The sequence below is a fragment of the Eschscholzia californica genome, unplaced genomic scaffold (genome assembly GCF_041429995.1).
Source record: "Eschscholzia californica isolate CP2 unplaced genomic scaffold, dmEscCali1.0.p SCAF_2, whole genome shotgun sequence".
In the NCBI taxonomy this organism is placed as follows: domain Eukaryota; kingdom Viridiplantae; phylum Streptophyta; class Magnoliopsida; order Ranunculales; family Papaveraceae; genus Eschscholzia; species Eschscholzia californica.
Window position 1 is genome coordinate 31569307 of NW_028238309.1, and position 24945 is coordinate 31594251.

General features: G+C 38.1%; 2 protein-coding genes across 2 annotated transcripts; one reads left to right on the forward strand and one right to left on the reverse strand.

Moving 5' to 3' along the window:
* Positions 1 to 16723: 16723 nt before the first annotated feature.
* LOC147557410 (uncharacterized) lies at positions 16724 to 17182 on the reverse strand. The gene has a single exon (XM_086658851.1). The coding sequence runs from the start codon at positions 17180 to 17182 to the stop codon at positions 16724 to 16726; it is 459 nt and encodes a 152-aa protein (XP_086514977.1).
* Positions 17183 to 17682: 500 nt separating this feature from the next.
* On the forward strand, positions 17683 to 20043 carry LOC147557411 (uncharacterized). Its single transcript, XM_086658275.1, has 4 exons — positions 17683 to 18109; positions 18237 to 18919; positions 19017 to 19127; positions 19693 to 20043. Exons 1-3 carry the CDS (start codon positions 18022 to 18024, stop codon positions 19107 to 19109), a joined length of 864 nt encoding a protein of 287 aa, XP_086514401.1. The 5' UTR covers positions 17683 to 18021; the 3' UTR covers positions 19110 to 19127; positions 19693 to 20043.
* The last annotated feature ends 4902 nt before the right edge of the window (positions 20044 to 24945 follow it).

Consider the following 24945-nt stretch of genomic DNA (forward strand, 5'->3'; position numbering starts at 1 on the left):
GAGATAGAAATCTCTTACAGTGTTACTGTCGAGTCAGGATATAGCTTCAGTTGTCCTTTGAACCTAGATCGTGGGATCTCCAGTCATCTAGGTAGGGTTTCACCATGCCTTTACTCATTTACTTTAGGCGTTAGCCACATTCCCCTTAATGATGCAACTACTAACTCTCTAGATAACCCTTTTGTAAATGGATCCGCTAGGTGATGCACCCGAAAGGTTGCACACCCAAGCGGAGGTATCAAGTAGTAACCCGGCAAAACCAGGATCGATCCAAGGATAGGAAAATAACTTGTTTATCGGAGGGTCTCGTTCACGGGTTTAAGTGTTACTAGCTAACTTAGACAAAAATAGAAAGAACAAAGATAAATGGGGGTTTTGATAGTTAGGCATGAATCGAAAATAAACAAAAGGGAAATAACTAAACTTAAACTATTAACTAAAGCTTATTGGGAGGCTAGGGTCTTATTAAACATATGAGAGAGGTCAAGGATTCGTGAATCCATCGAGATATACCTATGTAAGTTCTTGCTTGGGTCAGTTATTGAGTTTGAGTCATCTCGACTTTACATTAGATGCTCTAAGTGCTAGATATACCTAATGGTCATAACTAGTCAAAGGGTCATCATATTCCATTAAACATCGAGTCTAAAATCAGAAAGATCGCTTAAGAAGTAACTATGACATATGTTTGACATAAGACATGAAACAAGCTTAAACGATTAACCTCGTGAGAGAGACATCAAAACATATTCATCTAACCAATACAACCACATACATAAGCATATCAAGATTTCATCATAATCCTCAACAAGAGGCTTAGCTACACATAGAGAGATTATTGCATTCAACCCCAAATGAGAGTGTAATTAATGGTGTAGACATCGTGAGACAAGTAATTACACTATCTCTATTCCTAATTTCTCTCTACCTAGGTTTATTAAGCAAGAACAAGTAGCAATCAAACTCTAAAAAGATTAATAAACAAATTCAATCGTATATAAAAGGAATCATTCACAAGCATACTCAAATTTAAGTTTGATAACATGAATCCCTCATATAAATTAATTTCTCTCTAGAATTCATCACATACAAGTAGCTAACAACCCTAAAATCAAACAAGACTAAGCTAGATAATCAATTAAATCACCCCAAACAAGAACAAGAGGAAAATGAGTAAGAAAAACCCTTGGAGAACAAATGGAGTGAAAAATCTAAGCAAACCAAGCAAAGGAGCCAAAAGGGTTGCTCTCCGGCCATTTTAGGTGTTGTCCCATGCCTTAGCAAGCTGCTGGTCGGCCAATGGAGCTGCTGGTCGGCCGTTTTAGCTGCTGATCGGCCATTGTAGCTGCTGCCCCGGTGCTATAATTGTTGTCCAAGTGCCCCTTTTGCTCCCTTTTTGGTGTTTTCCTTGCTATTTCTCTCTAAATCTAAGTTTCTCTCTCTAGATCTTTATGAAACTCAAAACCCTAGCCTCCATTACATTTTCTCTCTCTAAAAATCAGCACATAAGGAAGAAGATGAAGTGTAGAGACCAAGTTAGGGCATTAATTTCTATTTCCTACCCCAAAAGACCACTTTGCCCTTCCTTAGTAGTTATAGTCACTCCTTTGTCTAGCTTGACTTCTTCAAGTTATTTTGACTCATTCAATGACTCCATTTCATTTTAACTTGAATAATGGGCTCTCTAACTTGACCAAAGGGTGCAAATGACAATTTTGCCCTTGTCTCCTAACTTGCTCATTTCTTATGCTTTTCGTCTCTAGTCTTCACCAAAGTGATAATCATGTTCCAAAGACTTCATAGACTTTCTCAAATTATATTTTGACCCTCTTATATGCAAATGACCATAATACCCTTGGTGAGTCTTTATCTCCTTACTTGCTCACTTTTGCTCTTAGACTTTAAGGACCTTTTCTTAGATTCTTTTAAGTGCTTTTGACTCTTCTAGGGTCTCCTTAGCTCATTTCCTTGCATAGTTCTTTTATGGTACCTTGTCATGAATATAAACATATCTTATTAGAATTGAAGCATAAAATGGACTAATTCATCTAAGTTAAGTGACCTAAATGTGATGTTTTCACATCACATCAAACATCCCCAAACTTAGGCTTTGCTTGTCCTCAAGCAAACAATAGAAAATTACACAACAAAGCAAAAAATCTAACTAACTTTCGGAGGAATTCCGGTTGCATTTAGCCTATGCAACAAGCCTTTAAACCCTTAGGTTACCCCTAAAGGACGAGTTTTGTCTCGTGAGGGTTTCCAGTGAATACACCCACAAAGTTCTAGATTTCCAAGGGATATAAGAGCTCAACTATCGATGCAAATAAGGTGATGATCAACAAGTGAGAGATTTAAATATGTCAAACATATGAATCAAACCGATAAATACAAAAGCATGCTAAGAGTCTCCTCACTAATAGTTTTATACTCAAATGCAAGTATCCCATCATCATGAGCGTCATCCAAGTCTAAAGTAACAAAATCTTGTTTCTTATCATAGCACATTTCGCCTCGACTTTGGCCTCACGGTTATACGCTCTTAAACATGAAATCACTCAAAAACGAATTATAATGGTTTACTCTCATATGTGAGCATGGAATAAAGTAAACTCAACATATACAAAAATTAAATGAGGATATCAAGTTCTAAAACGAAATGATCTCTTAGGAATGGAAATAACCACTAACGGAATGGGGAAGCTCACTCACCCTTCTCACCCACTCTACCCTCTAATAATGCCTCCTAAAGGTAAACGGATACAAGTGATGGATTGGAAGATGATGAAATTCCGAGAATGTCGACGCCTTCAATGATAAAAGAACACTCAAACAACCTTTAACTTGACTTTTTGCATTGAATACTTTATTTATTCCAAACACTTACATAAACACTCAAAAGTTCACATGAACTTTTACACAAAAACAACTTTCTTTCTTTTTCTTTTTCTTTTTTCTTTTTTTTTTTTTTTTTTTTTTTTTTGTTTCTTTCTCTTTTCTCCTTTTTACACACATAACCAAACACAAAAGTACAAACTAGTATTCTCAACAAATCACTTTTGCTTTCACACTTTGCTTTCACATTCTTTCTTCTTTACTTTTCATGTCTTCATTCTCGGGAGTAGTATGATGAATGGATGGTTGAGTATCCGTTTCCCTAAAGTTGACACTATTATCGGGTTTCATGGACTACAAGAGTAAGGTTTATTCGCTATCCTGATGTCATTCCTAGTGGCTAAGGAAGTTGAGCTCATGAGATCGTCTAAGCTCTTTGGGAAGTTGCGAAGTTGAGTAGCTCTTCATTCTACTCGGAGTTAGCGCGGAAGAGTACACTCAAAAGCAATAGAAAGGCTCAGATATCTCACATGGGTTTAAGTCTCCACTAATGACTATTTTAGGTCACTTAGAAGTGTTCCTTCTTCCTTAAGATGATACTCACATGATAGCACACGAACACTAAAGGACTTAACATTCATGAAAAGACTAAGAGCATGCATAAGATTTATCGAGAAAGACACACATGCATCAACATACTTAAGAATACCACTAGAGTCATACCAAATCTACCCAAAAAAAATTTCAAATTTGGTCGAATTTTTGAACTCTCTAATCTTTTGAAATCCAAGGTCATGAGGCCAAAATGTCATATCCTCATCCCCAAACTTAAAACTAACATTGTCCTCAATGTTATAAGCATATACTCACCAAAAGATAAGAGGTACAATATGTTAAAGAGAATAGTGGAAGGATATTACCATAGCCGGAGGAGATAAAGAGTGCTACTACCAAGACTTATGTATTCGAGTTCCAAGTTGATAATAAATCCACCGCCATCCCCAAACTTGGAACGAACCACGTCTCAAAAGTATACAAAGCGAAACACTCCTAACACATCAAGAAATAGCATAAGAATGAAGCATAAGCATGACCATATAAAAATGACCACTCACACAGGATCACTCGATTGCATCAAGCTATGCAACTAGCCTTTGAGTCTCTCGTATGCACGAGAGCACGAGTTTTGTCTCGTGGAGGGTTTTCAGAGATGCTACCCACAAACATCAAGGTCCCACCTCAATAGACCAACCAATCATATAACAAAAGACGAAAGGTTTGGGGGTCTTCCCAAAGAAAAGATGTAACCGGTAAGAACCGTCTCACAATAATGTAATGGCATTGGTACATAAGTGAGACGGTAAAAAATAAGAGGTAATCCCCAAACTTGGATGATGACAATGCAATAAAGTTTGATATACTAACAGGGAAAACATGCATTTCACTAAAAGGATCTACATAGGTATGAGATATTGGTTGAGATGTCGAACTAAAACCTAAGGGGTTGCCCATAAGGCTCAAGACTAAGTCAGAAATTTCCTTAAGTGAGGGTTCAACCAATCCTTTAAACATTATTCTTGTCTCGATATCATATGTGTCCTTAGGGAAATCTATAGCCCCGCTCAAGAGGGCATCCACATCTCGTCCATCTTTACTAGCTACAAAGGTCTCAGCTAAAAAACTAGTCATGTCGTTATGATTCTCCTGAGCACTAGTAGTATTGTCCCTCTTAACTATCAATGCAGGCATATTCATATCACGAGTAGGGAACAATTGTGTATGAAAAGCGGAATGAAGTTCATCAACTAGTTCAGACTTAGATTTCGACTTTAAAACCTCGTTATGTCCATCTCCTCTCTCAGAATTTGTACGATCCTCGGGTATGTCTACCTTCATAGGAGTATCCAATCTATTCATTTCATCACTTCCAAGAATGAAGTTGGACTTAACATTAACACTAGTTGTATTACCCTCACCTATACCCTTGAGATCTATTGGAGTTTGGGGTTGTGAAACTCTTTTCTCGATGTCTTTCAATTTTTCCTCCATCTCTTTAAGGGCGTGCAAGGTGTTTTGGCTAATCTGAGTTTCTGCTTCACAAAATGATTTCGAAACATCTTCAAGAGTCCTCTCATGACGAGACGCATAAGAACTAACTAAGGGCTCTTGAAGATTCTCATAATCATTGGTAAAGACATCACTCCTCGAACCTACGGGCTTCATATGAGTGTTTACGACATTTGTGCATCCTAGCGAGACATCTCGACAAAGAGAAATAGTAGGGCGTTTACTTGCTAGGTGTTCTCGACTTGCACAAATGCTACAGACACTATCAATCGCTAAATCACCATCATGCATATCTATAAATTCTTTCCGAGCCATGTAGGCAATTTTATCTTCTACTTCCCTGTTCTCCTTTAAAAAGCATATGCCTCCTTTTGAGTAATGGTTTCCTTCGGCTATATCTCCGTCACTCTTAACGGGTATGTCCCAATCTTGGGCCTTCTCCGCTAAGAGGTCGAGATACTCCCAAGCCTCATTAGGATTTTTACTCATAAACCCTCCGTTGCACATCACTTCCACGAAGTGTTTCATTTTAGAGGTCAAGCCATCGTAAAAGAATCCGATGACCCTCCATATTTCATAGTTATGATGTGGACATGCGAGAAGGAGGTCTTTAAATCTCTCCCAACACCCAAAGAAGGTCTCCTCTTTGTGTTGCTCAAAATTCATAATTTTTCTTCTTAAGGTGTTGGTTCGATGGATTGGGAAAAACTTTTTCAAAAACGCCCTAGTCATCTCATCCCAACTTCTAATAGTCTTAGGCCTTAGAGAATGAAACCATATCTTCGACTTTTCTTTTAATGATAATGGAAATAGTTTGAGCTTAGCGACTTCCTCAAGTACTCCATTGATTGGGAGTATCGAACAAATCTCATCGAACTCTCTCAAATGAAAATACGGATCTTCATTCTCTAGGTTATCGCAGTGTATGTTGATTGCAGGCACCGGCTTTGGCCATATTGGAATATCTTCAAGGAATTGTCGCAGCCATTCTGCTTCTTCCCCTGTTTTATCTAGAGCAATGAATTCTGAATCCATTGTCGATCGAGCAATGCACATTTGCTTCGAAGATTTCCAAGATATGACAGCCCCTCCCAGTGTAAACACATATCCACTGGTTGACTTAGTGTCGTCGGTATCTGATATCCAATTTGCATCTGCATATCCCTCTAAGACTGCGGGATATGTGGTATAATGGAGTCCGTACTCCTTTGTTTTTCTTAGATACCGTAACACTCTCGTTATGGCGTTCCAATGTGTGTTATTCGGGTTACTCGTAAATCTACTTAGCTTACTGACTGAGTAGGCTATGTCTGGTCGAGTACAGTTCATTAGGTACATCAGACTTCCAATAATCCGAGAGTACTCTAATTGTTTTACTGTGTTACCTGTATTCTTCATTAAGTGAATACTTGGATCTATCGGAGTATTCGCCATTTTTAGGTCATCTTTGCTGAATTTTTCTAAGATTTTCTCAACGTAATGCGTTTGAGATAAACTTATCCCTTCAGCTGTCTTGGAAACTTTAATTCCAAGAATGACTTCCGCTTTCCCTAAATCTTTCATGTCGAAAGTTTTCGAAAGCATCTTTTTAGTTGTATTGATGACATCTAAATTATTTCCCATAATTAGCATGTCATCTACATACAAACATAGAATAACACATCCTTTCGCAGTGATCTTTGTATAGACACATTTATCACATTCGTTGATCTTGAATCCGTTTGATAATAATGTGTCATCAAACTTTAAGTGCCACTGCTTTGGAGCTTGCTTTAGTCCATATAGTGATTTCACTAATCTACACACTTTCTTTTCTTGTCCCGGAGCTATGAACCCTTCTGGTTGGTTCATATAAATCTCTTCTTCGAGTTGTCCGTTTAAGAAAGCGGTTTTCACATCCCTCTGATGAATTTCTAGATTATATAAGGATGTTATAGCTACTAACACTCTTATTGAGGTGATTCGACTAACTGGAGAATAGGTGTCGAAATAATCTAACCCTTCTTTTTGTCGGAATCCCTGTGCGACAAGTCTTGCTTTATACTTGTCTATAGATCCATCCGTTTTCAATTTTCTTTTGAAAATCCATTTGCAGCCTAGAGGCTTGCAACCCGGTGGGAGGTCTACTAGCTCCCATGTATGATTTTGCATGATGGATTCTATTTCACTATTAACAGCTTCTTTCCAGAATGGAGCTTCTGGAGTAACCATTGCTTCTGTGAAAGTTTGAGGTTCATTTTCTACCATATAGGTTAGAAAATCAGGACCAAATGTCTTAGCTTTCTTTGTTCTTTTGCCTCTTCAAGGTTCGAGTGTTGTTTCCTCGATTTCCATATCATCTTCTTTAGATGTTTCTAGATTTTCCTCTTCCTCATCTCTTACACGTTTTCTACTTTCAGATGAGACTTCTGAATTCTGTTTGAAAGGAAAGATGTGTTCAAAGAACTTAGCATCTCTCGATTCCAGAATGGTGTTTACGTGTATATCTTCGATTTCAGACTTCTGTACTAGAAATCTATAGGCGCTGCTATTTGTTGCGGGCCCTATGTACACACAGTCCACAGTTTTAGGTCCTATCTTGACCCATTTAGGAGGAGGAACTAATACCTTTGCTAGGCACCCCCACACTTTCGTGTATTTAAAAGATGGCATCCTTCCTTTCCAGAATTCATATGGAATTTTACCGGTTTTTCTATGGGGTAACTTATTTAATAAGTGATTCGCCGATAATATTGCCTCCCCCCACAAGTTCTGAGGTAAACCAAAATTTATTAGGAAAGCGTTCATCATTCCTTTTAATGTTCTGTTTTTCCGCTCTGCTACACCATTTTGTTGAGGTGTATAAGGAGCCGTCGTTTGATGAACTATGCCATTCTTCGCACATATCTCGGCGAAAGGAGATTCATACTCTCCACCTCGATCGCTTCTTAAAGTCTTAATCTTTTTATTAAGTTGGGTTTCTACTTCGGTTTTATAAAGCTCGAACTTATCGATTGCTTCATCCTTACTCCTTAGTAAGTAAACATAACAAAACCGAGTGGAGTCATCGATAAAGGTGATGAAGTACTTTTTACCTCCTCTGGTTTGAACCATCTTTAAGTCACAAATATCACTGTGAATTAAGTCTAGAGGTTCTGTGTCTCGTTCTATTGATTTGAACGATGTCTTAGTCATCTTTGATTCTACACATGTTTGACATGTTCGTTTTGAATCAATTTCGACTTTCGGAATTAACTCTAAGTTCATTAATTTCTTTAATGACTTGTTATTCACATGTCCTAGTCTTTCATGCCAAATATTAAAGGACTCAGCAATATAAACGGAATTATTAATTTTATTAATAATAGACGCCTTTGGCGTTACAGAGGTTATATTTAGTTTAAATAACCCCCCACATAGGTAACCCTTCCCAACATACATCCCATTTTTAGACAGGACGAAGTTATTTGACTCAAAGACTAGTTTGAACCCATTATTGCTTAGAAGAGAGCCAGAAACCAGATTCTTTCGGATATCTGGAGCATGAAATACATCGTTCAAAGTTACTTCCTTTCCTGAAGTGAATTTTAGTTTGATCTTCCCTTTTCCTCTGACCTGGGTGGTTGAGTCGTTTCCCATGAACAAGGTTTCTCCTTCAGCTGCTTCGTTATAGGAAGAAAAGAGACTTTTCTCACCACAGATGTGACGAGTTGCTCCGGTGTCGACCCACCACTCTCTCTGGTTGTTAACTAGATTAACTTCAGATACCACTGTATAGAGGTTCAAATGTTGAAGTTTCTCAGTCACTTCTTCGGCTTCAGTAATCATAGCACATAGATTCTGAGTTTCGGTGTCTTTTACTAGCGAGGCCTGGTCATTCGCCTTCTTATGTCGTTTGCTTGTTTTGGAACGACAATCCTTAGCCAGATGGCCTCTTTTGCCACAGTTGTAACATTGGCCGAACCTGGTCTTTTTCTTCTGCTTTCCTCCGTCTTTAGACAGATGTTTACGCTTTTTACTCGGACCGGTTTCTACGACGTTCACGTTTGAGAGTCTTTCAGAGTTCTTCTCGGCAAGGCGACTGTCCTCTTCGATTCGAAGCTTTAGGATGAGTTCTTCAAGGCTCATATCCTTATTCTTGTGGCGGAGATAATTTTTGAAGTCTTTCCACCCCGTGGGTAATTTTTCAATCAGAGCTCGGACCTGGAAAGGTTCATTCGTTATCATGTTCTCTGCCTGTAGTTCCTGTAGGAGACTCTGCAATTCTTGGACTTGGGTCATAACTGGTTTTGAATCAGTCATCTTGTAGTCCAAGAATCGTCCTACGATGAACTTTTTGACACCCGCCTTTTCAGTTTTATACTTATTGATAAGGGTGTCCCACAGTTGTTTAGATGTTTCTATAACCGAATATAGATTATAGAGTCCGTCATCTAAACTGTTCAGGATATAGTTCTTGCACAAGAAGTCTTCTTGTTTCCACGCCTCTATTTCAGCGGTACGCTGTGCTTCATCCTCTATTTCTACATGGGTGGGTTTCTCTTCGGTTAAGTATTTAACCAGGCCTAATGTTGTTAGGTAGAACATCATCTTCAATTTCCAACGGTTGAAGTCAGTTCCCTTGAACTTCTCTGGTTTTTCCCCATTCGTGGTGTTGGGCGGAATAACCCGTAGAGTGGTTCTTGTTCTTGCCATTTCTAAAACACACAAAAATTAAAACAAATCAATTTCTTATAACTAGAGAAATAATCGTAAAAAATAAAATGTCTTAAGATTGTTATTCCTCTGGTTATTAATCGATAAGTCGATTTCTCTCTGTCTTGGCTTGATTTAGACAGAGTTTCCTTTCTCTAACTTATAGAGAGATAAATTATTAAAGAATAATGATTTATCAATATTCCTTCTTTCGGTTAATGTAGTCGAGGCGAGAATAGATTATCTTTCCTTAAGACATTTTACACCCCGTAACAGTACCAAACGTTAGGGTGAATGCCTTCGGGATACAACGACTAACCTTTCAGAATTTTAAGATGTTACTTCTATATTCTGAAAGCGGACGAACCTTTGTAAGTTGTATGAGCTCTTGGACTAAATGCGGATGATATTCTGGATGCTTCGGAAATTCAAATGTCACTTAAATCTTCTTTTCTTTCTCTTTCTAAATATTCTAGTCTAACCAGAACTCTTAGAAATACTTGCTAATTAGATATTCTAGACAAACCAGAATTTCTAATTTCTTATAAGAGAAGAGAAGAAGAGAGTGAATTGAATTGATAAAAAATGAAGTGGGTTTGGTGGGTTTATATAGGAATTGAATAGGTATATTATTTTGGGACACATCTCTAGAGTTTTGGGGACAAAACTCTTGGTTTTTAGGGACACAACTCTTTGAGAAGAGTTGGTTATATAACTGGGAATTTCGGCAAGCTTTTAGACCGTTGGATTGGCCTTAAAAACTCGGGAGAAGCAGCAGCCGTTAGATGGTCGAGATCTGTACCGAAATCTGCCCTCCGCGCTAGCCACGTGTCTGTCATATGTGGGATCTCGCAAAGTCCCGCCTCTGTCCTGACGCGGAGAGAACGCGGACCGTTAGATCCACACGGATCAACGTTTCCGCGTTATGCCCAAAGCGGTCCCGCTTCTCATGAAGCGCGGCTGTTAGATCTTCGCGGATTCCCGCGGACGGAACGCCAGCCGTCCAGATGCGGACGCGCGTGCGTTGCTTGAATGGTCCCTATTTTAACTTGTCCTCTTTGACGATTTAGTACCTATTTCAACTGATCTTCGTTCAAACTTTAACCTTGAATTTCTCATTCATCCGGAATCGGATTTGAGTGATTCTTGGCTCTAAATTGAAGAGCTCGACGAGACGAACGCAATGGCGTGTTCCGTTTCTGAGTTTAACGAGTCGGGTCGAGCCAAAATCGGCTCCGATTCCAACATGGTGATCAACTAACCAAACAAATTATCAAGAAATATATGAAGTAGGAAGCGTCACCGAAAACCGCGCAACTAATGTTGGAGATTAGAGGTATAGATACTTCAATAAACTCAAATAAACTCAAAAGATTCACATCAAAATACTTTCATATAATAAAGTTTCTTTAGATCTACACAATCTCATAAACATAACACACAAAATTTTGTCACAATATTTAACTAGATTTGAAGTTAGTTCTTACCTTAAACACAATATTCATACTAGATCTATTTCTTCTTCTTCTTCAAGTTTCTTCTATACTATTCTCCTTTTACTTTCTCTCTCTAGATTGTTCTTCAACTTGTGAAACAAAAGACTCCACCCTTTTAATTAATTTCATGAGGCAATTTTACTTATTTACCCCTTATAGTTTGATAAAACCATTTACTCAAGCCCACATTTTATATTAAGCCCAAACCCAAATTTGGTTTAAAAGCTACCTTTCAACATCCCCCCTTAAACCAAATATCCATAGCTTCTCGTACCTAACATCCACTTCAATCTTTCAACGACATCATGCTTCAAGAGTTGTTCATCAAACTTTTCTTCTTTGGGAACACTATTTAAGATTGTAAACTTGACATCAAATTGATAACTTTTCCATGAATATTTACCCGCTATATAGATTCATATTTTCATATGAACAAAAGGAATAAATACCTTACTAATATCAATGTCGACTCTTTGCTTGTAACTTTTATCTATAAGCCTTGATTTGTACTTTTGGACTTCACCACTTGCATTCTTATTTGGTTTGTACCTCTTCGTCAACTCATATGCATCATTCTTTTCAATTGTATTAATTTCCTCATCCATTGTTTTTTCCATTTTTTCTTCTTGAATGACTTCTTCATGACTAGTAGAATCATAATCCATGAGAAAGCGACATAAGTTCACTTCTTCTTCATTATTAATAACTTCATAAATCTCTCTCAAGCTTCTCATTTTCATTGGTCTTTCACTAGAACTTCCTTCCGATGATGAGGATGATGGAGATGAAGATGATGGTGATGATGATGCTCTACACATTGGTGTTTGTGGCTCTCTTTGAATTTCGTTTGGTGCTTCTTCTTCTTTTCCACCTTCAAGTTCAAGTTCAACTTGAATAGTTTCCTTTCCTTTCCATTCCCATGTCATTTCTTCTTCAAATACAACATCTCTACGAAGTAGAACTTTATTGGTAGTTGGATTAAATAACTAGTAATAATTTGTTTGCTCACTATAACCAAGGAAGATGCATTTTTCACCTTTGTCATCAAGTTTTGTTCTTTTTGGTTCCGGTATCTTTGCATAAGCAATACATCCAAATATCTTTAAATGAGATACACTAGGCTTCTAATAGCCCCATGCCTCTTGAGGTGTCTTCATATAAACACTTTTAGTGGGACATCTATTTAACAAGTATACGGCACATGCAACGGCTTCACCCCAAAATTCTCTAGGCAAACTTTTTTCTTTTAACATGCTTTTTGTCATGTTTAATATGGTACGATTTTTTCTCTCGGCTACTCCATTTAGTTGTGGTGTGTATGATGGGGTAAGTTCATGAATAACTCCACGTTCTTTACAAAACAGATCAAAGTCTCTTGAAGTAAATTCCCCACCTCTATCCGATCTTAGTTTCTTGATAAAATACTCAGTTTGTTTCTCAACCATATTCTTGAATTCCTTGAACACTTCAAATACTTCGGATTTATTTTTCAAGAAGTATACCCACATTTTTCTACTATAATCATCAATAAAAGTGAGAAAGTAATTGTTACCTCCATTTGTCATTGGCTTCAATGGACCACAAACATCGGTATGCACAAGCTCTAGAGGATTGTAAGCTCTCCACCTTCCTTCTTTAGAGAAAGTTGTTCTATGATGCTTCCAAAAGATACATCCTTCACACACTTTATTTGGGTGATCAATATATATATGGTAAACCCCTTACCATGTTCTTGCTTTCCAACGCTTTCATTCCATCAAAATTTAAATGTCCAAGTCTCAAATGTCACAACCAAGATTTATCTTTCACAATAAAGTTTAAGCATTTTAAATCACCACGTTGAATGTTTAAACGAAATAATCTATTCTTTACCATTTTCACCTTAGCAATTAGAGTTCCACTTTTATCTCTTAATGTGAGATGAAGATCCTTAAATCTTATATCATAGCCTTTTTCCAAAAGTTGCCCCAAACTTAATATGTTATTTTTCATTGCGGGAACATAATAAACATCGGAAATATAGTTATGTTTTCCATTTTTGAGTTGCATGAGGATATTACCTTTCCCTAGTACCGGAATCTTTGACGAGTCACCAAACTTTACACACACTTGCACACTTTCATTCACTTCAACCAACAATTCTCTTTTCCCACAAATATGATTACTTGCAGCGGTGTCGAAATACCAAGTATTTGTTTGTGATTCATCAAGTCCATCACAAGATAAAAGCAATGTAGGATCTACATTTATTTCTACATCATTTTCAACAAGATTTGCATCTTCACGTACCTCATTTTTTTTGTTATACCGACATTCATTACTATAATGTCCAAGTTTGTGACAATTATAGCTTTCAATATTCCTTTTATCTCTACCTTGCCTATTATAAGGTCTTGTAAAGTTTTTTCTTTCTCTTGGTTCATTTGTTTTTCCTCTATTAAAGAAATTTCTTCCTCTTTGACTTCCAAATTCACTTCTACTATTATCATAATCTCTACCATAGCTCTTATAGTCTCTTTCTCTTTGGGGTGCATATTGTTTTTTTCTAGAGTGAGTTTTGCTTGAAGTACTTGATTTACCGAATAATTTGAAGTGCTTGCACTATTTCTATTAACCCTTTGTTCGTGAATTTGCAATGTTCCCGTCAACTCATCCACCGTCATAGATTCCAAATCTTTTGACTCTTCAATAACAATAACCACATTATCAAACTTAGGTGTCAAAGAGCGTAGAATCTTCTCCATCACCCTAACGTCATCACTTTTTTCGCCACACCTTTTCATTTCGTTAACATTCGACAATACTCTGGAAATATAATCGGATATAAGTTCCCCTTCATTCAAGCTCGACTTTTCAAATTCACCACGCAAAATTTGGAGACGAACCTTTACCACTTTATCAACTCCTCTAAATGAATTCTTGAGAATATTCAAAGCCTCTTTCGATGCTTTTGCTTCGGACACTTTTTCAAATGTAGGGCCATCAATTCCTTGATAGATAAGAAATAAAGCTTTTTTATTCATTTTTCTTGAGTCTTTAAGAACACACTTTTGTACATCATTCATAATAATCTCTTCTTCTTGAGTTTGTTTTACATAGCCATTTTGAACAATACCCCATAGGTCTTGAGAGCCTAATAATACACTCATTTGGATACACCAATGTTCATAGTTCTTTTTAGTTAACCTAGGTACTTGAGGTTGTATCATATTTTACATTTTCTTACAAGATCCCAAAAAAAAATTTCACAAACCCTAGATCTCAAAATGTTGAATAAAAGCTTGAAATGATAAACTAATATGGCTCTGATACTATTTGTTGGAGATTAGAGGTATATTTTCTTCAATAAACTCAAAAGATTCTTATGCATCAACATATTTTCATATAATAAAGTTTCTTTAGATCTACACAATCTCATAAACATAACACACAAAGTTTTGTCACAATATTTAACTAGATTTGAAGTTAGTTCTTACCTTAAACACATCTTCATACTAGATCTATTTCTTCTTCTTCTTCTTCTTCTTCAAGTTTCTTCTATACTATTCTCCTTTTACTTTCTCTCTCTAGATTGTTCTTCAACTTGTCAAACAAAAGACTCTACACCCTTTTAATTAATTTCATGAGGCAATTTTACTTATTTACCCCTTGTAGTTTGATAAAACCATTTACTCAAGCCCACATTTTATATTAGGCCAAAACCCAATTTGGTTTAAAAGCCACCTTTCAACAACTAAATGATTGATGAATCAAGAGGACGGAATCAAATTAATTCTCGGAAAATAAACTTGAAGTAATCGAACTTCTTGTATATCTCAAAACACAAACAAACATCCTTGGAAAAATATTTGCTACATAAGACTCGAGCTTCTTGTATCTAAATTTCAAAAATATTTGCTACGTAAGAATAACATTATCGAGCTTGGCCTACATCCTTGGTTCAGGTCCATCCTCACGACTAAGAGTCTATTTTTACTAGTTATTTGTTTATTTAAATTACTTCTAAAATAAAATGCAATACATTCTTTTACTTATCAGTCTTTTTTCTTTGGACTAAGGAGTGGTGGGACTCGTGATGGTTCAAATAATTGTCACCAGTTGACTAGGTCATTAAGTAATTAAAAAAGAACAGAAACCCAATGGGTGAACCCGTGTGTGTCAAGTCACTAAGGAGGTGAATTCAAAAGAGCTCGGTAGAAGTGGATCCGATACCTTAATCCTGAAACATGAGAGCATAGAAGTGTGCCTAATACTTTCCTGACTTAAGCCTGAATCTAATCCAAGGTTCGGGACAGAAGAAATATTAAGAATCTAAATAACTTGGAACTCAAGAATCTTTGAAAGAAACTTTTCCCAGGAAATCTACAAGATCAGAAATACGATATATCTAAAAACGATATATCCTTAAACAAGGAAAGATGCCTCTCCACGACAACTAAATAGCAATTTCATTAGAGTTGGTGGGTATTCACCACCTCATCACCACCACTAATCACAGTCAGCTAAACGAGCCTATATAAACAACATGTTCGCCCTAAACTATCCAGGCAAGACCCTATTGGATTTTAACTCAACTGCTTAACTGCAAAAATCCTTTACTGAATCGAGCGTTGGAGAAGTTTTTGAGTTCCTTACAGATTTCACCTCCAGACGACGTGGAACAGTTCTACATCAGAAGCAACAATCTCTTTTATCATGAACGATAACCTAAGCCATTTTTAAACATCATCAACATTATTTTTAGTTTGATCTTAAATTTTTTTATTTTTGTCTTCAAAGTGATTTATAAATATCAAAGTTTTCATTAAGAGAGAAAGACCAAAAAGTGAGCAAAAAAAAATGTTTGCTCTCTAAGAGCAAGTCCAATGGGGAGCGGTCCCGGGCCCTTAATTCAAATTAAGGGCCCGGGACACCCCATCCTCCCCATTGGAGTAGAAATGGTCCTGGACGGAGGGATGAGGGAAATAAGGGTCGGCCCCTAGCTCCCCAAGGGATCGTTGGGGCTCCCCAACGGTCACATTGGGGAGCAAATTCCACCGTTGGATCACATCCAACGGTGGGATTATTTATTTTTTTTTTTTTGTAAAAACAAAATAAAATAAAATAAAAATAACTCAATAATTTAAAAACTTTAAAAACTTAAAAAAACTTAAACTTAAAATAATCCAACACATTAATTCAAAAACTTAAAGAACTTAAACTTAAAAGATCTATTTGTTGTCGTTAGTTTTCGTATTCCACACGTGTTCAACAAGATCTGCCTTCAACCGGGTGTGGATGTCAATGTTTCTAACTCGACCCATACGTTCAAGTAATTCGTCCGATAAAGTTTCTCTGAGATGTATCGGACCAATTTCACATTCATCGATAAGGTTTACAGCATTTGGTCTTTCGTCTTCAATAATCATGTTATGCATGATGATACACACCTTCATGATATCACTCATTGTCTTTATATCCCACCAACGTGATGGCCCTCGAATAATTCCCCATCGAGCTTGCAGTACACCAAAAGCTCGTTCAACATCTTTTCGTACCGATTCTTGTCTTTTGGCAAAGTATGCTTCTTTCGGGCCACATGGATTAGAAAAAGTTTTGATTAATGTATTCCATGAAGGGTATATCCCATCAGCAAGATAATAACCCGTATCTTATTGTGTGCCACTAACTACATAATTAACCAGGGGACTCTCACCCGCTAACAATTTATCAAAAACCGGTGAACGCTCAAGAACATTAATGTCATTGCATGATCCAGGCATCCCAAAAAATGCATGCCATATATGGAGATCTAACGATGCAACCGCTTCTAGAATGATAGTTGGAGCTTTGACATGGCCAGTGTAGGTTCCATGCCATGCCGCAGGACATTTACTCCATTCCCAATGCATACAATCAATACTCCCTAACATTCCAGGAAATCCTTGTGACTCACCAAGTGCTAGGAGTTTAGATATGTCAGCTACATCTGGATCCCTCAAGTATCTAGGTCCGAAGACATGGATGACTCCTATGACAAATTCTCGTAAGGATTCAATGACAGTAGACTTACCAATTCGACAATATTCGTCTTGTGAATCGGCGGGAGCGCCATATGCAAGCATCCTCATTACAGCTGTAATTTTTTAATAAGGTGACAATCCCTTGGCACCCACTGCATCCAATCTTTCGGTGAATTTGGGGTTGTATTCCCCAACAACATTAAGAATACGCAAAAATAAATCACGATTCATCCTATAGCGTGCGCGAAACTTAGTATCATCAAAAGTTCGAGTTGCATTGAAATAGTCTCTCATAATGGCTTCGTGACCGAGTTGTCGATTACGATCTACCATTCGATGACCCGAAACAGAACCAACATGACGAGTACGTTTTTGTTTAGCATTCCTTCTCGTTTGTTTAACATTAAGAGATCATCATCATCTCTTTCTTCATCCCATGCATCTTGTTCAACCATCATGTTGAATAAAAAAGAACAGTGTTGCATTTTAGAAAAGATAAAGGGTATAGGAAGAGAGTTTGATAAGTTTGTAGACAAAGAAGAAATGAAATTGATTTGAGTTTATAAAGAAAGAGAGTTGTATTTATAGAGAAAAAAAGAGATAAATTCAAAATTCAAAATTCAAAATTCAAATTTAAGGGCCCGGGACCGCTCCCCACTGGAACTGATTTTGAGGGTATGAGCCCGGACCCTTAAATTTGAATGAAAAGGTGAATTAAGGGTCGTGGGACCGCTCCCCAATGGACTTTCTCTAAAGAGCCCAACTTGCTCTGCAAATACGAGTGGCCCAGACAAATGACAATTCTGTCTAGTGAGAGAAAGACAAATCCATCAATCAACACCGTCATCATCATCAATCACATTCTGTGGGTAGTTTTCTCTTTATTTGTTTTTTCTTTGATTAGGTCTTATTTTGTTTAGGGACCCTTTTGTTTACAATAATCAATCATGGGTGGAAAGAAAAGAGTTCCCAAAAGAAAGCAGAAATCTGGATCATTCAGTTTCCAGTCTCCTCCATCTAACTCTCGACCACAAGGTATTCTTTTTCTTAATCTGTTGTTTCACAATCTTCCTTTATAATCTTTTTATATTCTACCCGCTTTGATTGATTTCATTTTGAAAGTAGTTTTGGAATTTTATCTCTCTTCTCTTTCTATACACAGAAGATGGTGATATAGGAACCCATGATGTGAAGGAAGATATTACCGATGATATAATTCCCCATACATCTCAAGAGGATAATCAAGATCAATTGATCGGCGAATTCAAGGACTCTTCTTGTTCTGTTGGATTATCAGAATCTGATAAGAAACCCATGTTAGGAGGGTCTGAAAATGGAGAGAATGAGAATCTATGTAATAAGACTACGCCAAATGATGTTATTGAAACAATAATGGAGGTTCTGAGAGAACTGGAAACAGATGAAACTATCGGATCTGCTAAAGAATCTGGTACTAGTAGTAGTTCATCATCATCAGATAGTAGTTCTGATGAAGAATCTCAAAAGGTTGACAAAACCCAGTCCTCTGTAATGGAGGAAGCAGAGAAATCCAAAGACGGTTATCAGAATTCTGACTCAGTTGACGAAAAAGTTGTTCTTAATTCAGATTCCAACTCTGAAATTGTTCCTCCTGTCGATCAGTATGAAAAGATTGTTTCCTTGGTTGAAGATGTAAAATCCCAAGTTGTGTTAGTTACAAAGGTTGAAAAAATTGAGGATTCGAGTTCAATTGATTCTCCTACTTATGAGAAGATTGTTCTACAATCAGGTGTTCGTTACGTTGAGACTAGTGATGGAGGTGAAACCCCAAAAGAACCTGAGACACCAGAAAGTTTACAGAAAAAGGTAAAGTCTCTTAAATTTCAATCAATGGTACGGGTTGATTTATTACAATATTTGCTTGCAAGAATTACTTATCTGCATTGATACTGAAATTGTTCAGCAAGAAGAACAGTTAGCAATTATTCCACAAGTTGTGCGCCTATCGTCCTGGAAGAGTTGCTGTGGATTGCTTGAACTTTTTAACAAGATCTAACCCTTAAATCTATACTAGGTGAGTTGAACTTATATGAAGTTCTCCTTTTGTTTTTGTAAACCTTGATCTTTCAATGTTTGTTTTTGTAATTATTGTCATGAGTCATGACTGAGGGTTTAGGCAAGGCAAGGTATTAAATTTCCCAAATCGGAAATTGCCCGCCACAAGAAGTTTCTATCTTCGAAAGTCGAAAGGCTATAAATTTCACTAGTAACTCTTCGCAGTGTTCTATTATGCCGTGAAAAATTAAAATAATGTATCATGAAAAAACAACAGACTTGGCTTTAGAGATAAGAACAAGAACAGATGATTTGGAGTGGAAATCTCTGTGTAAGATTTTTGAGAGTTGAGACCCTTGTATTTAGTTGAAATGAGAAGAGCTATAAGGTTGTTATAGTCTAGGAATGAAGGAGATCACGAAGTAAAATACTAAAACTGAAAATGCTGATTTTGAGAAGATAAATTGACGTAAACCTCTTAAAATTTTTATGAGGAAAGCAGATATCAACTTTACTAGTACATAAACCTCAAATTGCATAAACAGAGTTACAGAGATACCCTCTATATCTTCTTGTTGATGCAGGTAAATTCTTAATTCATACTGAAGATGGAAACAGGAACAGAAGAAGGAATTGAATCAGCACATTTTTGAATGATGAATAGGCCGCTGATCATATTATGTTGAAAAATGTATGGAGTAGAACAATGGATAAGACGAATGACAAAGTGGGTGCTTATGGTTGGTTGATGCTGAGGCAGCTACCGGTGAGCAACTATAGCTCTCAATTTTGTTAGATGTCACCGTAGAAGCGACTCCAAACACAATAAATGATGTACTAGTTTCTTCTTCATTTTTATCTGTTTGGAATTTGATGTTAATTTTTTGGTTTTGATTCTTAAATATATGAGAACGGTAGAATTTAGCGACATCAAATTTGACTTTAGCCAGTGCAGCAGATCATTCGCTGACTTCATATGTTTTATTAGCTACCAAAATCTACGAGGAAACACTTACTGAAATCCAGCTGAAAATTGAGATAAACAGATTTAAGTGAAAAGTGATTGTCAAGAACCTCAATTCTCACGAAGGAGGGACTAACAACTTTGAGACTAAAATAAGACCCCATTTTACACAAATATGATGCCTGGTCGTGGTATTATATGTTGTCACGCAAGAAATAGAATGCAATTATTAGTAAATCTCATTCTCATTGATTTCAAAATAAGAGAATACAAGAGTATTTATAAGAGAAAAAGAAACAAACTCTAACAAATTGTTGTCTTTCTCTAACAACCCTCAACTAACTTATAACAAACTCAAGTTGTTAAGATATAGAGTAGCTGGAGTATACCACACTCTGTCCAGCCGAGAACTAACAACCATGAAATGTCTTGATTCAGTGGAGCAGTGATGTACACCTAGGGTCCAGCCTCAATTAGAATTATACCTCTATTACCCTCCCTCAAGCTAAAGGTGGGGAACAAGCTTGAGCTTGCTTCGAAATAGATTGAATTGAGGACCAGGTAAGGCCTTTGTGAACACATCTGTTTGCTGAGCAGAAGTAGAGATATATGAGAGTTGTAGTCTTTTATTGGCCACCAATTCTCTAATGAAGTGAAAATTTACAGCCAAATGCTCGATTTTCGAGTGGAAAACTGGATTAGAAGCCAAAGCCAATGTTGAGATATTATCACACCAAAGAACAGGGGGTTGATGTAGAAAAAATGGAGATCTTTAAGAAGTGAACCGACCCACAAAGTTTCAGCTGCAGTTTGAGCAAGAGATCTATACTCTGCTTCTATGGAGGATCTGGACACAGTGGGTTGTTTCTTAGCAGACCAAGAAATTGGATTGTTTCCAAGATATAGCACAAAACCTAAAGCGGATCGGCTGTTTGAAACACTTCCACCCAGTCAGCATCAACAAATCCCTGAACTTTGAAATTTGAGGATTTAGTGAAATGAATTCCATAGTCAATGGTTCCTTTGAGATATCTAAGGATTCTTTTAACCGCAGCAAGATGAGAAGATTTTGGTTTTGTGACGCCCCGTGCCCCATAAATAGGCACGAGCACGCCCCGACAAGTCACAGATGAGACTAAGATCCGGCAGAGTCTCCTCTGTAAATCGGACCGGTCGCACCTGTAAAACCTATTATGCAAACCATACATTCGCGTACACAAACACAACGGAAGCTAGAAAGAAACTAAAATCAACTAATAGACTCTAGTTCCAAGCCGAACCACCACTCAGTTAACTCATCCTGAACAACACCATACATCCCTGTACAACCTATGTGATACATATATATTTATATTACATGGTGTCCAGTGTATAAAGGTATAACTTAAAATATAATGAGAAGAAAACAAAAGAAACCAAATAAGACAACCGTGAAGCCACCCCACGCCCTCTGCGGATCACGAGCCTCAACTGTCTCACAACGACAATCGAACTATTAAAGAAGTACCTGCACACTAAGAACTGGTAGGGGGTCAGTAACTCGCCGACACGAGTTAAACTGGTAGAGGAGTCCTAAAACAAAACTACGATAAAACCCTTTCGCAAGTAAAACATGCACATATATAAATATATATCAATCTTAATACTAGCATACAATAACAGACTTAACTGCCCACCCTTGGTATGCCTCTCAATTAACAGGGAGTTACCCAGAGAATTCTATAGTACTTTGGCTAGTACCGTCCCATACCGGTACTAACTAAGGTACTCAAATTCTCTCGAGAAAGTGGCTTACTCCTAGGTAGGTAAGCCCCTCTCCCACTAGGCGACTCCACAATCATTGAAAAGCTAACCTCGTGATAAATATATACACCTGGCTTAACTAGATACGTTTTAGCTTCACCGAAGTATATTCTCATCGGTACCCGTGTTGGGACGAAAAGCATATTCTCATCGGTACCCTAGCATGCAACTATTTCTTCTGATTTTTTAAAAGCATTTATTATGTCAACAACCGAAATAATACTCTTTTCTTGTGATAACATCCTTCACCCACAATCTCAGCAGATTCGGAACTCGCCCGTTACGCCCTCGACTGAGATAGGCTTTTTAAAACATTACTTATCTTATCACACACAGAAGTGGAACAACAAAGAGTCATATCATAACGTGCAGAGAGATCCCAATTACCAAACCAGTCGGGCGGTCCGAGGTGTACAGCCTGTGAACCCCGAGGGTAAGAACCAACAGGCTTACAGTCCAATCGAGCGGTCAAGGGTAGCAAAATCCCTGATCACCGAGAGTCCAACCTAAACGAAAATCCTAGCCAGAGAGTGAAGCACTACAACTGCCAAGACCCTCGTGACTCGTCTCAGTCCACTTTACCTATCACACACAGCATACGAAAATCTTTATGTTTTCAAAACATCGATTATCATCATCAACCATTTCAAAACTATCAGAATGGAAGTCATGTGCGAGTAAATATCATCAAAACAACCCATCGATAATCACAATAAGCGATACAAGCTTCATTGTAAAACAATTACTGAAATCGGCATCGTAAAACGATACAAGCTCCTCGCTCCTTCAATTAGAGACCTGGGGGGGAAACCTGCAAAAAGAAAGAAAACCGCTCCGACGCTCAAGCCAGTCAGATTGCTCTTTATAGTAAAATAATGAGTATTCAATGATCCTTTCCGGGTGTGGAGTCTGTTAGACTCGTCTGGCTTACCTTGAAGAAGAGCTTGGAAAGCGATGCTGAAGGTTTTACGGAATCAAACCAGCCCAATGCTTGCGCAAGACTTTCCTAGGGTTTTCCACACTGCCTCTAACTCCACTGTAAAATAAAAAGATAAGAAGTAATCATAAAGAAAGATAAAATCTAATAATTATTTTAACCATAAAGAGATTTGGATGAAGAGATAGCCATGGCTATTTGGGTATAGCCATGTAGGTGATGAACTGCTGCGAGAGATTGGAATTCGAGATTAAAGACTTCAATCGTTGGAGATTTTGCTGGAGTTGCTCATCCTTCCAGCGTCAAATGCTGATGTGCTTTCCGTTATATCACCATGAAAAGGGAAAGGGAGTTGATGCATGACAGCCTCCGTTATGATCAAATATTCTGTCTAGATGATCGATATTCCTTCGATTCTCGCTCCTTCAATTAGAGACCTAGGGGGGAAACCTGCAAAAAGAAAGAAAACCGCTCCGACGCTCAAGCCAGTCAGATTGCTCTTTATAGTAAAATAATGAGTATTCAATGATCCTATCCGGGTGTGGAGTCTGTTAGACTCGTCTGGCTTACCTTGAAGAACATGATATGAGGCTCTTTTATAGGCCGAATTAGGGTTTACCTTCGTAGTTATCCTGTATCTAGGATAAATAGAAATATCCTAAGTTCAAGGATATTTCGTAGATATCCTACCGAGGTGATAGATCTTCAAGGAGATATTTCCTCCCTTAAGACTCTTGAAGTCCAAGCTTGCTTAAACACTTCTAGATCTGTAACCGACTAGGATCTTTAAAGATATTTCGTGATTAAGTCGGTAGGTCGTTTGGCGCTGCTGCCTCCCCAGTTCTGGGCGTAAGACAGTCGGCGAACCTGTGCGGACCCCAAGGCTGATCTGGTCATGCCGAGGGCGTTACAGAGCTGGTTTTCTCTAGTCGACCTCCCAGTTAGGGGAGTCTAGCGGATCGTCAAGGATTCAGCGGTCCGGTTACCTTAAGCCGGGTTGACCTGTTGGACTTCAGGTTTGATCTTGACTCTTTAGACGTTAGTCAACGTTTGGACATTTTTATGCATCATCAGTATCTTCTGGAGAGTTTTGAAGAAAGGTAGGGCCTTATCCCCCATTTTGCTAAGGAATCTGGAGAGAGACGCAAGCCTTCCCGTTAGTCGTTGAACATCCTATCGGCTTTTCGGGCTGGGCATGTCTCTTAGTGCCGTAATTTTGGCGGGGTTAGCTTCTATTCCTCTGTGGCTTACCATGAAACCTACGAATTTTCCCGAAGTTACTCCGAACGCGTTCATGTTATATGCCTGAAGTCTGTCGAAGGCGATTTTGAGGCTAGGTATTAGGTCCCTCTGAATTCTGCTCTTCACGATCATGTCGTCTACGTAACATTCGTCTGTTTTTCCAAGCTGGTCTTCGAAAATCCTATTGACAAGGCGTTGATATGTAGCTCCGACGTTTTTGAGACCGAAGGGCATCTGCTGGTAGCAATATTGCCCCCGGTCAGTTAGAAACGAGGTGTGTTCCTGATCTGTCCAGTGCATAGCAATCTGATGGTATCTTGCGAAAGCATCCATAAAGTTGAGTAGTTCGTGGATGGTTGTGGAATCCACTAGCTGGTCTATAGATGGTAGCGGGAAACTGTCCTTCGGGCAAGCTTTGTTGAGATCGGGGAAATCTATACACATTCTCTATGTGTCGTTCTTCTTCTTTACTAGTACTACATTGGCCACAAATCCTGGATATCGTGTTTCTCTTATGACCCCTGACGCTAAGAGTTTCTCGACTTGTCTGGCTATCTCGGCCTGTTTAGCAGACGCGAAGTTCCTCTTTTTCTGTTTCACGGGTCGGCTCCCTTCTCTCACGTGAAGTTTGTGAGTGATGATCCCGGTGATGATACATAAAATGTCCAGACGTTGACTAACGTCTGAAGATCCAAGATCAGACCTGAAGTCTACTGGGTCAACCCGGCTTAAGGCAGCAGGGCCGCTGAGCCCTTGATGTTCCACCAATCATTCCCCTAACTAGGAGGTCGGCCAGAAGATACCAGCCCTGCAAGACGCCCTTGGCATGGACATATTAGCCCTGGGATTTTCAGAGGAGTAAGGGGGTCCAAACAGATCTGACCAATGTCT

Coding starts and splice junctions, on each gene's coding strand:
- LOC147557411 (XM_086658275.1), top strand. CDS start 18,022: ATGGGTGGAAAGAAAAGAGTTCCCAAAAGAAAGCAGAAATCTGGATCA. Junction 18,110..18,236: donor ATCTAACTCTCGACCACAAG/GTATTCTTTTTC, acceptor TTCTATACACAG/AAGATGGTGATATAGGAACC. Junction 18,920..19,016: donor CAGAAAGTTTACAGAAAAAG/GTAAAGTCTCTT, acceptor GAAATTGTTCAG/CAAGAAGAACAGTTAGCAAT.
- LOC147557410 (XM_086658851.1), bottom strand. CDS start 17,182: ATGAGGATGCTTGCATATGGCGCTCCCGCCGATTCACAAGACGAATAT.